Source organism: Mauremys reevesii, linkage group 11 (genome assembly GCF_016161935.1).
Source record: "Mauremys reevesii isolate NIE-2019 linkage group 11, ASM1616193v1, whole genome shotgun sequence".
Taxonomy (NCBI): Eukaryota; Metazoa; Chordata; order Testudines; family Geoemydidae; genus Mauremys; species Mauremys reevesii.
In genome coordinates this window covers 64,091,288-64,108,883 of record NC_052633.1, presented here as the reverse complement: position 1 = coordinate 64,108,883, position 17,596 = coordinate 64,091,288, and the positions used below count along the sequence as shown (strand labels likewise).

General features: G+C 43.7%; 1 protein-coding gene across 1 annotated transcript in view; it reads right to left on the bottom strand.

Moving 5' to 3' along the window:
* ESYT3 (extended synaptotagmin 3) overlaps window positions 1–17,220 on the bottom strand; it is a 57,480-nt gene extending 40,260 nt beyond the window's left edge. Inside the window, exons 1-4 of the mRNA XM_039494487.1 lie at window positions 16,759–17,220; window positions 5,264–5,305; window positions 3,290–3,424; window positions 2,373–2,449 (exon numbers count right to left, since the gene is read on the bottom strand). Of these exons, the coding sequence (XP_039350421.1) occupies window positions 2,373–2,449; window positions 3,290–3,424; window positions 5,264–5,305; window positions 16,759–17,091 (587 nt within the window). The 5' untranslated portion in view covers window positions 17,092–17,220. The remainder of the gene's footprint in view (window positions 1–2,372; window positions 2,450–3,289; window positions 3,425–5,263; window positions 5,306–16,758) is intronic.
* Window positions 17,221–17,596: the final 376 nt, after the last annotated feature.

Sequence of the window (17,596 nt, the reverse complement as noted above, 5' to 3'; positions counted from 1 at the left end):
CAATTTTGTGTTTAGAGTCAGATTCAGACCTAGTGTAAGCGTCTGCAATTTTTCACATTGGAATATAACGGATAAGCTAGTACAGTTCAAACAGGTCTCTCCTTTTTATTACCAGCTCTGACGGTGCAGGTGAATTAGCAAGCTAGTTTGAATTCATAGGTAACAACGGAAGCATTCATCACCAGCATTCTTTGGGGTGCATAACTGGATAGGCTGGCTTTTCTATCCACCTGAATCCATCCTTCTTCACCAGGAAGATTTTTTTTTTTTTTTCTTACTTTAACAGATGAACTCTCAAATAACTTTAGTGAGACGCAAGGATGACTGCACATTCCATCCTAGCAGAGAACACCCTATTTACAATGGACATCTACCTCTCAGCAATATCCAAGCAATACCCATTTTCTTAGCTTTCCTCATGCATCCTGGGGAAACACAGCCAAGGGGCAAAAACCAACATAGGTTATTGTGCTGCTTCTCATCATCATCACCATGTGCATTACTTCCTAAAGCAATTGTCCAGCGCATCTGATGCACAGCTGTTTTGCAGAAACAGCAGCCAATAGATTACTTATTTTTAGAGCATTTGGGTGCACAGCACTGTCCAGCACACACACTCGAGACACAAGACAAGCCTGAATAGACAGGATATGCTGGGTGATCCCATGACAGCTCAGTTCACTTATGTTTTGGTCAATATGATGGTGTAAGACCTGGTTCAGCAATGCTGAAAGGCTTCATGAAAGAAGCATGTCTTAAAGAGGGACCTGGATAAGGAGAGCGGTGGCCAACTAGGGCCCAAGAGGGAGATTGTTCCAGGATAAAAGGTGCATATCTAGAAAAAAGCACAACTGCATGAGTGGGAGGATTCAGATGGAGCAGGGAAAGGAGGATTAAGAGCTGCAGGAGAGGGAGGAGTGATGCAAACAGCAGAAATACCCTGCAGAGCCTTAAAGGCAGGCAGGAAACCTTGACCTTGTTGTGCAAGGCATCAGAGACAAAACACATGAACACAGACTTGCTAAATGTCCTCAAAATGGTCTGACTGTAACAGAGGGAATTCTACAATTGTTACATCAGAGAGCATGTTGTAACATTGCCAGTCTTGGTATAAGAGTAAACAGCATGGAATTTTACAGGTTACTAAGGGAGATGCACATTTCCTGTTAGTTTTGGTGAGGTTTTCCACAGACACACACACACAATGTAAAGGCAGATGCAGTTCGTGTCTGATTGATGCTACCATCCACATCACTACATGTTCTTTGGTGCACACTGCTGTTGTGGTATTACCATACAGGAAAGCAGCTTTCATTAGGTGCCTATCACCCTGCAGAAGTTACAAAAATGTAGACATTCACAAGAAAAATATTTTCCTGTATGATCCTACCCCTTCAACATAACTGAGGAAGGAACTTAAGTATAAAGTGTTTGAGCTGCTAACAGAACAAAAACAAATAATCTCATTAAAAATAGCCACTCTAGGACTGAAGGGTAGAAAACATTGTCCCTGTATTTTAAAAAAAGCTCTATGGGTGATCCTCTGCTCAATGTGCAGTGGAGGTTAAAAAAAGCAAGCAAGATGTTGCATTGCATAAGGAATGGGTGATGAAGAATATTGTTACAATGCCTTCCTATAGACAAATCAAACCAATGGAGCCGCCTCATCTGGAATACCAATCACCTCATTTCAAAGAAGATATTGCAGAACTAGAGGGGAGGAGAATGAGGAAGATGTGAATAATCCAGGGCCTGGCAAGACTCATATGAAGGGATTGTTTTCCTTAGAAAGGGGATGAACAGAATAATGAATGGTACAGAGACGGTGGATTAGGAACTTCAGTCCTTCCCCCCACACCCCAATCTCATAACAAGAGAACAAGGGGGACACTCCAAGGGGGGGAAATTCAAAGCCAATCAAAGGACATTTTTCTCTACATAACATATGATTGGCTGGGAGTTCCACAGTTTGCATCTTTTTAAATTCTTGTCCTCAATGACATCCTTTAAATTAGAATTGGATATTTTTATGGACAGCAAGAATATCCAGCAATGTTATAATTAAAGATAACAAAAGTTTTGGATGGGATATTAAGCTTCATGTTTCGAGGACTAAGCCAATCTCTATCTAGTATAAGTCAGGAGGAGACCTACTGTGGGTGCCAAATTATTCCTCACCTGCCTATTGCAGGGTTCATACTTTCTTCTGAAGCAACATGCACTGGACAGTTACCTAGGAATATAGCAAGTGCTTTAGTGGATCAGAGCAGAGACTAGAAAGATCTCAGCTCTGACCCACTAGAGCACTTGCTATATTCCTAGGTAACTGCTTGAAGAGCAGCAAGAGTTTGATATGAATAATTCAATATTACCTTATTTGCAAGTCCAGGATCACTTGTCTACTATCAATTTCCTTAGTATAAGTCTTTACTCCATTGATTTTAGGACACTGAAAGAATAGAGACATACAAGATATGGCACAGTTAACATCTTTTAAATTAGGGCCAACTGAAGACTTCTACCTGCTTTATTCAACCCAGGTACATTCTTCCATGAAAAAAAAAGTTACCTCTTCATATTCTAAAATAGTGAGTGAACTGGAAACATTGGCTCAATTAAAAAAAAAAAGTTTAAAAGGCAGATGTAGCACAAACTTGAGAAGTGAAATATTTACTAAACAAGTGGGGGGCAGGGGTTGGTGCACTTTTCTTACCCTTGATTTTCTCCAAAATCTGAGGTGAGTTGCCCAGCCAGACCTTGAAGCATGGCAGCCTCAACAGTGCAGTACCCCCTGGCTCTCTCTACTCTTCTGCAAGATCAGTACACGAGTCCAAGTCCTGCTGGGCAATCTTGACCGTCTCAGGCACAAGCCTGGTTCCAGATGAGCGATGCTACATTTCAAGGCTCAAAGAAACCTCTTTAAACTTGTAACAAAGTGATGACATACAGGGATGCTGATAAGAGGTTCACCTTCATTGCTGAGCATCAGTCATATGTCATGCCAGGCTAGGGTTACAGTCACTGGGAAGGGGTTGTATCTGGCTTTGAGGGACACCTTCCTTTTTAGTTAAATAAGGGCTTATTTAAAAGCAAAGGAAACTGAAAACAGGATGACTCCAATAGACTAGAGAGTCGATGGCAGCTGGATTAGGACCGATGCAGTTAGATTTCTAGTATTATGGAAATGAAGGAACTGTACGCTAGAATCCCAGCATTCACCTACCCCCCCGTTTTGGGAGCAAAGCAGAACAGGATCTGTCTGTAATACCTTCCCAGTCACTTCACCTACCTTCTCTCCGAAGTGGATTTTGGTGAAGGTACATGTTTTCAGGTGCACATTCTTGGCTCTGATCTTCGGTTCAATTTTTTCTTTAAGTGTTTTTTCCAGGACTGTCCCAAAGTACGGCCAGGCCTGCACAAGGACCTGCAGAAAGCACAAAAACACAGTGAGGATTCTTTATACAAGATGCATCTAATTAAAGAAAAATTTAACTCCATGCTGTACAGCACATATGGCTATTAGCCACTCTACTTTGTAATAAAATTTGTTTTTATCCACACCTTCAAGAGGACTTGTTCCAGTTCCTGAGATGATGGGTTAAAAAAAAGATTTAAACACATCCTGGTTGTGACAGATGTAATGGACACGACAGCCTTGAGACTATCCTATCAACTTTGTAAATGTTCTTTGTAGCTTTATGGGCTAGGGATTGTATTCTGGCTCTATGGAGGAGTTACAGGAGTTCCCTGAAGGAACTGGGGGGGGATGATTAATGCAAATCCCTGGACAGGTAACCAGCCTGGAGAAGCCTCACCTGAGACAGGGGGTAGGGGCGCACCACAGAGATGGTTTTTAGTTGGTTGGAGAAGTCTGGCAAACAAAGGACTGAAAAACTGTGTAGTGACCACCCTGAAATGGGGGTGGGAGGAGAGATGTGTGGCTCCGACTATGTCGAAGCACTAGTGTGCCACACTGACCAAGCGGGGTGGGGGGGGGGGGAGGAGAGGGTCAGACCTTCAGCACTGTATCCGTGTGGAAGATGGGTAACATCCTGGTGATCTAAGATCTGCATATAAGCTGTTCGCTGTTGTAAGATACATTTTTCTCTGTAATGCTTTTGTTCTGAATATATAGTACTTTGCTTTACAAAGGGTAGCTGGTCATTGATTAACCCTGTCATTGTCCTTGAGAGAGATCAGAGCTGCAGATGCCAAGTTAAATTCCAACCTGCTGTGCATTATAGGAGGAATCACAACCTAAATCCCTGCTCTAGAAGGAGGGCACTGTGGGACTCTGACCTGAGAAAGACGACAGCTAGAGGCCTGAGATTTAAGTGGGGTGGCCTCAAGGAGGCCACAAAAGGGGTCAGAGGTGCAGTTAGCTCAAGAACTATCAACACTATTAACCCATCAGAGGGGGAGCCGTGTTTGCTGCTTTTACAGATCCAGACTAAGAGTCCTGTGGCACCTTATAGACTGACGTATTGGAGCATGAGCTTTTGTGGGTGAATACCCACTTCGTCAGATGCAGGTCATGCTCCAATACGTCTGTTAGTCTATAAGGTGCCACAGGACTCTTTACTATTAACCTAGTTATGTGTGTGCCCTGCCTTGAACCTGGTAATCTTCTTGAACCAGGAGCTTTGTTTCAGAGCAAAGCTTCCACACCTGATTAGGGACTGGTGGTGCCCAATACGAGACACCTGACAAGGTACTTCAGCCTCAGAAGTTTCCAGACACTGATCTTCTGAAGAGCTGGCCCCTTTGAGGTGCCTCATATTGGACACCTTTAAAAAAAAAAAAAAAAAAAACCAAACACACACACCAACAACTCCACTTCTGAAAATTTTGGCCTTGTTCTATTTCTAAGTGTTCCTATTAATGCAACAAGCAAACATGACAGTTCTCCTCCCATAAGAGCTGGAAATTCAGATTGGATGAGACAACAATAAAGGGTGACAATGTAAGGGGGTGGGGGCAGGTGTGCAGTAGGGGCAGGGAAGATCACGAGATGAATTACTAGTACACAAGCATGTTAGTTCCTAGTATTTAGATTTTAAAGCAGCAGCTATAGTGCAGGGGTTAAAGGAAGGCTGAGTTTTGAGGAGGGTTTTCTTATATTCAATAAGCATTCTGGAGTCATGTTTGCCAGGAGAGAGGCACAGCCCTTATTAAGGAGACAAGCACTCAGCTCAGACTGAATCAGAGCAGAGGCATGCCACTAAAAACATTTTCAGATACAGCTCCATTAACACCCTCTCACCTTGTTCAGCCATTCCACCCGTTCAACATCGGGGAAGTGGACCTAGTGGCAAAGAAAAATAAAGTGATTACATCGCGCATTACACATAACTATGCAGCTTTAGGCGAGAGTAGCTGGGATGTGGAAACAGAGCTCAGGTTTGGAGGCATGCAGTCCATCACCAGAGTGTCCCATGTGTTTTATTATTACACTGTTACTTCTGAAGTGACATGAATTCAAAACAACTTGGACAAATTGGAGAATTGGTTTGAAATCAACAAGATGAAATTCAATAAAGACAAGTGCAAAGTACTACACTTAAGCAAAAAACCCCAAATGCACAAATATAAAATGGGGAATAACTGGCTAGGTGGTAGTACTGTTGAAAAGGATCTGAGGTTATAGGGATCACAAACTGAATACAAGTCAACAACATGGTGCAGTGGCAAAAAAGGCTAATTCTGGGGTGTATTAGCAGGAGTTTCAGATGTGAAACATGGGAGAGAAATGTCATGTTCTACTTGGTACTGGTGATGCCTAGCAGGAGTATTGTGTCCAGTTCTGGACAAACTGGAGTCAAGAGGAGAGCTACAAAACTGACATGAGGCAAGGTCCAAAAACAACACACCACACAAACAAAAACACCAGGATGGATTAAAACAAAACCCCATGTTTGTTTGTCGTTCCCCCCCCCCCAAAAAAAAACAATTAAAAAAAATAGATTTCTTTTTAAAAATAAACCTGTTGAAAATTAAATCGGAATTTAATATAAAATGTTAAGAGCTTATGTATCAAACACATTTAAGATTTAATAAACATTTTATATGCTGTTGTGTGTTTAGAATGGTAAATAGAATTAATGAAGGTTAATACAAATCTAATAAGCAATATATCATTCACCATTTTCTAACATACTAAAATATACAATATAATTCTGAAAATATTAAGCTACATAATTGCATACACACACACACACACACACACACCGTGTACCCTCTTAGGTAGCCAAAAAAAGGGTACCAAAAATAGTGTAAAAAGCTCTATTTGGCTGATATAACTATTAAAATATGTTGATTTACAACTATTGAGAAAACAAGCACAAATGGAAAAGTTGATTAAAAATAGATTGAAATCAAGGCTTTTCACTTGATTTAAATGATGGACTTAAATCAATCCACCCTGAAAAAAAACTGGGTGGTTTTTAAAAACAGGTTTGACAAAGCCTGTCAAGGACGGGCTAGAATAGATTTACTTGGTTCTGCCTTGGTGCAGGGGGCTGGACTTGACTTCTCAAGGTCCTTTCCAGCCCTACATTTCTAGGATTCTTTATACATACCACACAGCCTCTGGGCCCATTTACATGATTAATGTGAAAATTCCATAGCACCAACAATAAAGCAGCATTAGCAAAGAGTTCCCTTTCCCCTCTTCATTACCCAATGGGAAACTGATCACAACTAGTTTAGTTCCTCAGAACAGGGCCACAGTATATGGAGAGAGAGAGAAAAATCAGTTTCAGACATTTACTTTGTGGTTTGTGAATGGATCAGTCCATTGCCATGGTGGGAATGATAAACTATCTGAAAAATTGCAAGTTGTGACACATGGCCAGAATGGGTTAAGCATCCTGCAGGATAAGTGACCCAAATTCAACCTCTAGGGACATTTTAGATGTAAACACTCCCCCCCCCCCCCAAAAAACAACAAACAAAAAACACATTGTGTTAGAGGTTCAATGTAACCAAAGGGTTCCTGTCTTCACTGCATTCTATTAATTCAGAGATCAAAAGGAGATCTTAACATTTAAATGAACAGTAAAAATAGTGCTAATCACTGTATTAATCTCTTTTAAATGTACAGCAAATCACCTGCAAATGGTGGAAAACAGGCAATTGCCTTATGTTACTCCCTGTAGCTAATTACCGGTGATCTTAGGAAATAGGTCTACTTCAAAGTCTCCATGATTGCCTATTGTTCACCTAAGGACTGAGCTGTCAAGAGAAGGCCTGGAACTGTATAAAGGTGTCTTGGGTTCTGATCCTTTTTATCTAAGATCTGCTTAATGCAGGGGAAGCTTGAGATCTCCAATCCCATCTGGATCACCATGAATATGAACATTGGACTATAACCTATGGACCAATTCTGAAAGAACTCTTTGCAACTACAGAGTTCACCATCTCTACTGCAAATCTGATCTCAGAACTGTACTCTGTACTCTGAAAGACTTCTGCCTTCACTAGTGATGCTCTAGAGTAGATACTTTGCATTGACTAGCGATGCTCCAAAATGCACTGCTGTGGGACATCATAAATATCCTGCATTTCAAGTGAACCCAGAAGAGCCAGTGGACTTCAGATGCTATAAGCAAGATATTCAAGAAAGCAAGTTAACGTATTTCTGCACTAAAAGTCTGGTTCCCCTCACCCCTTGCCACCAGAGCTTTAGCAATGGCCTTCACGCATATTTTGCCATTCACTCTCACTGCACTTATTCTCTCACTGTGCTTTACAGATTCTCCTGAGATGTTCCTTGCTTCTGATTGCTTTCTGAGCATGCCAGTTGTTCTCACAGAATGAATTAAACAGTAGTATTATGAAACATGAGCATCAGTTCTTCAGTACGGCCATGCAGCACTGAGCACAAGTCCTGAGGTTGTGGTGAAGTGGAGGCACACAGCCATGGCAAACAGAGAACAAGTTTTACTGTGATCACTTTTCCAGGCATCTCACTCTGCTAGCCCAGGGCTTGCTAGGGAAGAAGTTTATGACTGTTTCCACACAGGAGTGGGACAGTCTTCAGCTGTAACCAAACCATGTCATCGTCATGCAACCAACTCTTAAATTAAGACTTGCTGCAGTTAAGGCAGCAGCTCCAATGGCTGCCCAGCAAGCACGGCCAACTCTCTCAGCAGCTCTCACCACTCAAATGGGATGCTGCAAAACTCTACCTGCAAAGGAGGAGGAAAGTGGGGGTAGGGCACCCAAAAGGAAGAAGAATGGGGTGAAGACCCTCTAGGGAGCGTGACACAAAACAGAAGTAGATGTGGTAAAGAAAGGGAAGAGGTGCCTGCTCTGCAAGGCCCCACATGAGCACTAGGGTTTACCAAGGCTACGATCTTGATGTACAGTTTGAAACAATATTACACTGAAGCACTCTAGGGAACAAATGCACTCAGTGCTAAACCAGGGGCTTATTAACAAGGATACAGAGCTTAACAAAACAACATCATTTTTATACTCATAATAAAAATTAAAGACAATCCTAGTTATATAGGAATGTTGGGACGTGAAATCTTCTCATTATACTATGAAAGAGGAAGCCCTGAAAAATACTGATACCTACATAACTAAAAAATTGCTGAAAATACCCCTCCCACCAAAATTAAATTAAATAAACCCAGAAAAACAGAAGCCCTAGGTACAAGGTAGTGGTCAGGTTACTTTAATTCTACTTGTGCAAGCTATTGAGAGTTTCTGTATCATGTTGCAGGATTGGCCTGTCTCACAAATAATTTTTTTGTTAATTGCGCTAGTGAAGGCAGGTGTCTAGTTATCAATCTGATGGGTAGAATTAAACCAGGTTCTTTCAAAAACCAGCAGCATACCGTGAACTGAATCTCCTGGACAAGGATGGATATTCAGCCACATGCCAAGTTCTGATGATGTAGTTGGGGTTGGTCCTGCAAGAGGGGGTGCAGCTCAGCACCCCCACCTTAAAAATATCCCAGTACAGTGGCACTGGAACAATTTTTAAGTCCTGACTTGCTGCTTACATCACCATCATGCCACCTGGAACAGTGCACTGCATCTGATTTTGATATTAGAATGCACATGCAAGAACTGTAATCAGAATTTTCTGCAGATTTCACACTTTCAAGATTTCCAGTAATTTGGCCCAATGCTTTCTTTTCTAATTAAGCCTGAAGAGTTCAATGAAAGCAACTTGGATTTGTCTGTATTTCAGTGGATGGGTGTTGAAGATTTTGAAATGCAGTTTATTCTGTTAAAAAGCTCAGAATTGTGGGCATCAAAGTTTGGATATCTGCGGAGTGCACTTGAAGCTACCCAGAAAGATCATGAGGCCTCTATTCTCACCTGCTGGATGTCCCTGCCAGTGAAATTTAACTGTTTGAAGAAAATTGCATTTGCAATGCTTTCAGCATTTGGATCCATATACCTGTGTGAACAGGTATTTTTACACTTGAAATCTGTCCTCTGTCTCTCTCAGAGCTGGTTAACAACTGATCACTCGGAAGCCTGTGTGCAGCTTAAAGTATTCAAATATGTGCCAGACATTGGAAAACTCAGCAAGGAAAAGCAAGGGCAAGGATCACACTAAACTGACAAGATCTTCATTTTAATTTAATTTTAAATTAAGTTTCCTAAACATTTTAAAAACCTTATTTACTTTACATATAACAGTAGTTTAGTTATATATTATAGACTTATAGAAAGAGACCTTCTAAAAAAACATTAGAATGTGTTACTGGCACATGAAACCTTAAATTAGAGTGAATAAATGAAGACACACACCACTTCTGAAAGGTTGCTGACCCCTGCATTAAAGAGTGTGAGGTGCTCAATGTTATTGAAGCCATACAACTACGTAAAATAAACTGATTAGCAGGCTATTGGTGCATACCTCAGATGCATTGCGGGGCAAGGCTGAAGGTAGAATGCACTTCTGTGTTAAGAGGAGAAGTTTTATTAGGTTTCTTAATGAGAGATGTTTTCAAAGTTACAATTAAAAAAAAAAACCTTCATCCTCCCCCCCCAGCTGAGCTCATGTATCACATTGGGTTGCTGCTATAGCCTTTTACAAGAAAAAAAAAGGCTAAAACTACATTTACAAAGATTTCAAGTGGCCATTGGCCCACGCCACCAATATCACTGAAGGCTAATAAACTACTTGGATCCCATGAAAATCTCTAGTTTAAAGAACAGATCTTAACCACACCTGGATCCTGCAGTAGCTGCAAGCAGAAGAACATGTCTTTCTCCATTTTCTCACTACACAGTACAGAATGTCCAGGCTAAATCCTGTCCCTAATTAACTCAGTAACAAAACTCCAAGTGACTTCAATGGCAGCAGGTTCCAACAATGTAACAGCATCACATGCATTGCATAGAGGAGGAAAAAGAGGCATATAACAAGATATTCCTTTTACCAAATCTTAGAGGTGTAAACCCAGGATTATCATCCAGGAACTCCCAAGCTAAGTGCCATTCCAGAACTAGATGGCCTACATAGTGTTTAAAAATTGTCAAAGTCAGTTTCCCCATCTATAAAATAGGGATGGCACTTGCCAACGTATCAGGAATGCTGAAAGTACTAGCAAGTGTTTGAAAAGTGCTTTGAAGATCAAAAATACTTGGCAAGTGGTAATTATTAAGTGAAAAGACTATATAGTCTTTTCACATCCACTCCTTCCCCAGCGGCTGGCTACACCTATGGCCATGACTACAAAACAGAGATTCTGACATGTCTGAAATGATAAAGTGATCTGTTCAAATATTACACAAGTGTGTGCCTGTAGGGTTTCCTAGGAATACGGATTTCAGCAAGTGGTACACGGCCAGCTCTATACACAGGCAAAATTGCCCTTAAAATTAAAGTGGTTTTGCCTCCTAAATAAGGAGTTGCTAATAGGCCTTTAAAAAGGCATTACACTGTATACCCAATAATGTGATGAAAGGAATTCCCCTAGTTAGGTTACATGTGGTTTTATATTAGCAGGAGACTTAGTGAGTGTACTTAAACATTGTTGCCTGTATGCCATGACGACAGCTGATCAACATGGGGACCAGAGTGAAATTAAACATTTTGCAAAGTCAGTTTCACTATTTTCTTTGCATTAAAAAAAATAAATCAGTGCCCACAGTGTGTATGTTCATTCACACAGAGGGAAGAGAGGTGAAAATCTCTTAAAAACAGGAATATGTGGTTGTAAACCATTGAAATCAGCAGTAGCAGCATTAACTAGATTTCAGTTGATGTCACTTTAAACAAAATAATTGTTTGAAGCCTCCTGCACTATACTATCCTTTTATGTCTGGCATTTTGGGTCTACATCCCAAATGAGCCTGAGTACATTGAGAGCTGGGAAGGGCTATTTTCAAAGACCATTTTCAATTTTGCAGCTGAAAACTATCTTTGTAAACAACTAGTACACATGCACAAGGATACGCTATAGGCTAAAAAGTAACTTTAAAGTCACTCTACATTTCATACTGTAGCAAAGGTCAATTTATAAACAAACTATTCTCAGAGATGGACCAAAGCCAGAACCTGACACCACAAATACTCCAAACCCTAGGTCTGACCCCCAGAGTCAAAGCAGGTGAATGGAGTCCAGAGTCAAAATTCACAGCTCAGAGCCATTTTTACAACCTAGGAATCTTTTAGGTTGGTCCATTATAGGTCAGCTCTCAAAGCAGATGCATATTTAGGTTCAAGAGCTCTTACAATGCTAAGTCTGAGCCATATCTGAACGTAGGATACTTTTCTATTGTTGATTAGTCCAGTGTCCTGCTGATTGTTGCTGGTTAATGGAACTAAATTACATGCCATGATTTTCTTTCCCTTTATCCCTGTAAATTAGCAGGGCTCCCTCATCTGATCTTTCTGAGCTTACCGGAATGAAGTATTGTTCTCAGCCAAGGGAGGCCCATTACAGAGCACACCTAGGCCAGCACTGCAGTTTTACCTTCAAGGTCTTGAGCAGGGCCGCCCAGAGGGGGGGGGGGGCAAAGGGGGCAATTTGCCCCGGGCTCTGCAGGGGCCCCCAAGAGAAGAGCAGAGGCCGCCTCCGCTCCGGGGCGGGATGGAGCTCAGCCTGCCGCGACGCGCGCCGTAAGAGGCCGGGGCCCGGCCGGGAGGGGCCGGGCCGGGGGCCCGGGCGGGGGAAGCGGCGGCCCGGCGGCCGGGGCGGGCGCGCGCGACCCCGGGGGCGCCAGCCGGCACAGCGCGGCGGGGGCCCTGGGGGCGGCTGACGCGGCGGCGAAGGCCCCCGGGCGCACGGCCTCCCACCACACCACCTCCCCGCTACCCACCCCCCGCCGCCGCGCCGCCGCCGGCTTCCGGCACCGGGGCGGGGCGGGCGGGGCGGGGCTCGGTGGCGCGGTGCGGTCCCGGAAGGGGCGGGGCTCACACCGGAAGGGCCCCCCCGGCGCCCTCCCAGCCCCCCTCTGGTCTTGAGTAAAGTTTACACTGTAATTCAATTATTCCTGCAATCCTAGCTTCCCACAATGAGTCTCAGTCACACTCCCACCTTCAAATGTGGGAAGAGAAGGAGATTATGGTAGAGATACACCTTCATAGAGTTGTTCCTATCTGAAGGCTTTCAAAAACCTTGGGAGGAAGGGTCTAAGAAGAACTTTGAAAACATGATCTAATAACCAGAAAGCAAAATCTAAAGAGAAACTAAGCAAAGATGAGTGGCACAGAGGAGAGGAGAAACATAGCTAGGGATCAGTTGGACAGAAAAAAAAATGGACAAAAGGAAAAAAGAAAAGAAAGAGCTGGAAAGTGAGGCAAACTGGAGTTTAGAAAGCAAACTAGAAACTAAGTCTAGAATGTAAAACTGAACAAAGATAAGAAGGCTGAATAAAAACCACATATATGGAAGAGAAACAGACTAGAGATAGCAGGAGAAAGGAAGGTGAAATGTAAGTAGATGCTAAGAACTAATTAAAAACTGGCATCATTTGACATGGAAGTTCTGTTTTTAACCTATCAGTATTGCCAATCTCAACTATTCAAAAATCATGAGTCAAGCCTTAAAAGAAAAAACAAAAACAAACCCCAACAACTTGTGTTCTCTCTCTTTACCTTCTGGCTGTGGCACTTTTTGGGCTCACTTGCTTATATTTTCAAGCTTTTCTCCACGACTATGGAAACTAGAAACTTACTTAAAAGAATACCACATTGTTAGGTCTGTTAACCAATTTCATGTCATATTTTTAGAATGTTTAGTATTCCCCACACTTATGGTAATTTGTGTAACTATGAATTAGATTCTCACCATGCTTTTCACTTATACCATGTTTCAGTGCATAAAGCAGGTGAACTGTACAACCTCCATAGTTTGTGTATGCAAAACCTTTTAGAAATATACCAATTATCCTTGCAACCTGTTTATATTTGGTATCATGTACCTATGACCAAAGAAAGTATTAGGAATAATTGGTGCAGATGCTTTGGTACCCTGAAAACAAGTTACGAAATGATGTAAGAAAAGGAATTAAAGGGTTTGTGTTAATGAGGTAACATCTGGGGAGTTTTCTATGTATTATAAACAAGTTGAGCATAAAAAAAAAGGGTAGAAGTAGTGGGTTTATAATTTTGGAATAGAAAAGAGCTGCAAACCTGTTTCCCTCATTTGGGTAAAGTACTGACCCCTTCTGTATTATGCTAATCTGATTAATAAACACCAACTGAGCTGAGTTACCTAAACTGAACCCTCTTACAAAATGATAGTTGCGATTCCATGAGAATCTCTTGATTCCATCAGCTGGGACTTGAAGACACACCAAACATCCTGAGACTCATGATAAAGTGGCAATAGTTGGCAACAATGCATTTATTAATCTTTCAAGTTGTACAGTAACTACTCACTTAATGTAGTTATGTTCCTAAAAATGCAACTTTAAGTGAAACGATGTTGAACACATCCAATTTTCCAATAAGATTTAATGTAAATGTGGTGGGTTAGGTTCCAAGGACATTTTTGGGGGGCAGACAGGAGGCATTATATACTCTACAGTGCTGTACTGCAGTTGGGAAGTGCCTTTGGCTTACCCCACACAGGCACAGCCCGCTGCAGGCAAGGACACTAGGAAGCACCTTCACAGCAGCGGCAGCTTCCCCAGAGAAAAACGGGCACCGACTTTGCCAGGAATGCTCCTGGCCCACCTCTTCCCATCCCTGCTCCATTCCAGGCCCACCTCTTCCCACCCCCACTCCACCTCCTCTCCAGAGCACACTGCATCCCTGCCCCCCCCGAAAGTCCTAAGCTGGGAGGGACGGGGAGGAGGTGGAGAAGAGGAACTTGTGCAATGCTCCCTTGTAAAGTCACTGCTCTTCCGCAGAATTTTACAAGCAGTGGACAGAGCAGGCAACAAACGATGTTATAAGGGAGCATTGCACAACTTTAAATGAGCATGTTCCCTAACTGAGCAGCAATGTAATTTTGAACCAATATTAAGTGGGAGGACGTTAAGTGAGGAGTTACTGTAGTCATATTGGCAAAGGCTCCAAAGTAAATCAGAAATCCCACCTACAAATGGAATGCTGGGGCCAGCATTAAAAAGAGGCAGAGAATCCTTGTAGGGCAGCAGCACTGGTTTTGTTTAAAAAACACTGGACCCAGTTCTGTGAGGTGCTAAGCACTTTCCTTGCCCACTGAAGGCGATGCGAGTTGAAGGCCACCAGAGCCTTCCAGGATTTGGGCCATTGCCAGGTCAATTTACAGCCCAAAATGTAGCCTTTGTATGACAGTTTGCTACATGTTTCTACCAGTGGAAATGCCTCAGTTTATTTATTCTTTTTAAATAGAAATGGAAACACTTTATTTTCTAAAGGACAAAACATTCCCCTGCCGCATGTGTAAGCAAACATAACAGTATCTGGTTAGGTCAGAAAGTAATGCTGACTATAAGAAAAATTGACTAATCAGTTGTCATTATCCAAACAGAGACCTTACAGAGAATGAGCCACCAAAACACACACAGGAGTACATTTAGATTTATGGCATTTCAAGTTGAATAATTTAGAAATTGGTAAACTACAAACAGGTTTCTGTATTAGCTAAGTTGTAACCTGACAGCATCAGTTTGTTAAACATGTTATAAATGTGGAAGTTATTACATTTATGGGAGGTTAATGGTAGCAGAGAATAGAAAATATATTTATTTTTTGGATGAGCAAGATTCTGAAATAGATAGCTGAGACTGGAGGAAAAATACTTAACACAATGCATCCCAGCTATTTTGATAGTGTACATTTGAAAAAAGGGTTCACGAGGGGAGGGGGTGGAGAGAAGAAAGAGGGAAAGGCATCATCCCCTACCTGTTACATATATCCGAGGGAGAGACTTTCACTAATATTAAAGCTTTCAGATTAGTATTCACATTACATATTAATGTAAGAAAGATTTTTTTTCTGGCTTAAGACGCTACTGTTGCCTTTATTTCACCTCTCACAACTCAATATCCAGATACTCTCCTGCTTGCTTAAATAACCTGGAATATGTATCTGAATGTACAGATCCAGCATTAATGCTTATTTCCCCATGTGTTGCAAGCAAGCAAAGGTAACACCTGACATTTACAAGGGCCTCAAAATAGCAGCACTCTTTATCAAGATTGAAGTCTGATGTAATTTACCTGCACAACTCCTTTTGTAGCAAACACCACCATATGTAAATAAGTTGAATAGCTGCACAAAGGCAAAGCCATATGCCACCATATGATCTAGTGACAGGGAGTACTTTCCAGAGAAGGAACTAGACACAAGTTGTCAATACTTTCATGTGGGAACTAATTGTTTTGGTTGCTATCACCCAAACTGTTGCAGGAGTTACACTTTACAGGCCACAAATTTTACAACTGCTTCTCCTTTTATAAAAAGGAATTTGATAACAGTGACGTTACTTGGGACAGATCATGCATTAGGAAGCCCTTTCCCAGGGTAATGGGACATCAGCAACTTAAGTCACAGTAACATCTGAAAGTGTTTTCCTTACTATGGTTATAAGTAACAATTGTTGAAGTTGAAAGACTAGAGAGAAAGAAAAAAATATTTATTTTTAAGTTTACGTTGTACATTTCAGAGTACATGTGTATAGCCAGCTTTGCTGTTTCCTCTGTATATAGTTAGCTTAACCAGGGGTTTATGTGGGTCTTTCCCACAACAAAGCAGAAAAACATTTTAAAATGGGGAAATAGAATTGTAAAGCTGTAAAAATTCTCAGGAAGGCTTAAGGGCAGGTACAGTACCTCCAACTGACTGTATGTCAGGATAATGGTGTCCCTATTTCAGAGTCGGGCAAAATCATGGGCAGCCGAGAACTATGTCAGGCTACACGACTCGGTTAGGTTTACAAGTACAAGAAGATGGCCAGGATGGCCCTGCTTCTGGTGGAGCTCCATCACTTCTGGCTCACAGCTGACTCCCCCTGGCAGAACTGACTTATCCCGGCCCCCAAGAGATTCCCCAAGTATCTCAGAATGAGCCAAGTGACAAGTAGTTTCCAAGAAGTTTCCCCAACAGAGATACCCCCCCTTCCCCAAACCTGGGCCCTGCTACAAGATCCAAGCCCCCCAGCGAGAGAAGCACCGCTCAAGCTACAGAGAGGGGGCCGGGTGTGCCCTGGGAAGGCAGATTTCCCACAGGCAGAAGCTGCGCTGACCCGCGGTTCCCCTGCAGCCCGTGAAGGCGACACTGGCCAAGTGCAGAGCGAGGAGCGCGACTCGCCAAGGCACAAGGCAGCCGCTCCCGGCCGGACCCGCACTCACCCAGGCAGGCAGGTGCTGGAAAGCGACGCCCTGGTGTATCGCCTCCTTCTCCCCCTCGGCCAGCAGCCCGAAGGCCGCCGAGAGCCGGGATCGCTTCCCGCGCCGGTTCCGCCGCCACCACAGCCACAGCACCAAGCCCGCCAGCACCCAGCTGGTGCTGAGCCCCAGGGAGCCGGCCAGGTACACCGGGGCGAGGCAGAACAGCGCCCGCGCCACGAAGGCGCCGAGCTCCTGCAGGAGCCGGGGCGGCTCCTGCTGCTCTTGCCCGGCGGAGGCGCTGGGCTCGCCCGGCCCGGGCCCGGAGTCCCCGCGGGCGGCAGCCGCTGGCTGCATGGCGGCTTGAGCCGAGTCTCGCTCCCCCAGCGCTCGGTACCGGGCGCCCAAAGTTAGCGCGGAGCGGGGCAGCTGCTCCCGCGCGCCTGCTCCATGCCCGACTCCGGCCGCCCTCGGCTCTTAACGCGGGGCGGGAGCCGCTCAGGTGCGGCTACACCGGGCTCCCGGCGGCTCCGCCCTCCCCAGCGCCTGCCCACGGGCCCCGCCCTCTGCTGCCCCCTGCAGGGGAGTCTGCCCCCGCCTAGGGAGCGGGCTGGGGCAGGAGAGGGGCCCAGGACGGGGAGGCCTGGTTTAAATAAATGAGGCGCTTGGGGGAACTGAAGGGATGGGGGCAGCACAGGGGCAGGTGAGACAAGGAAAGCAGGAGAGGGGCAAGGAGGACAGGGCCAAGGGAGAGGTGGGTTGTCCCTGGAGGAGGTTGGGGGAAGGAAAGAGCTCGCTCAGGGAGAGGGAAATGGGAAAGAGGGAGGATGAGCAAAGGAAGAAAGAAAAGAAGAAGAAAAAC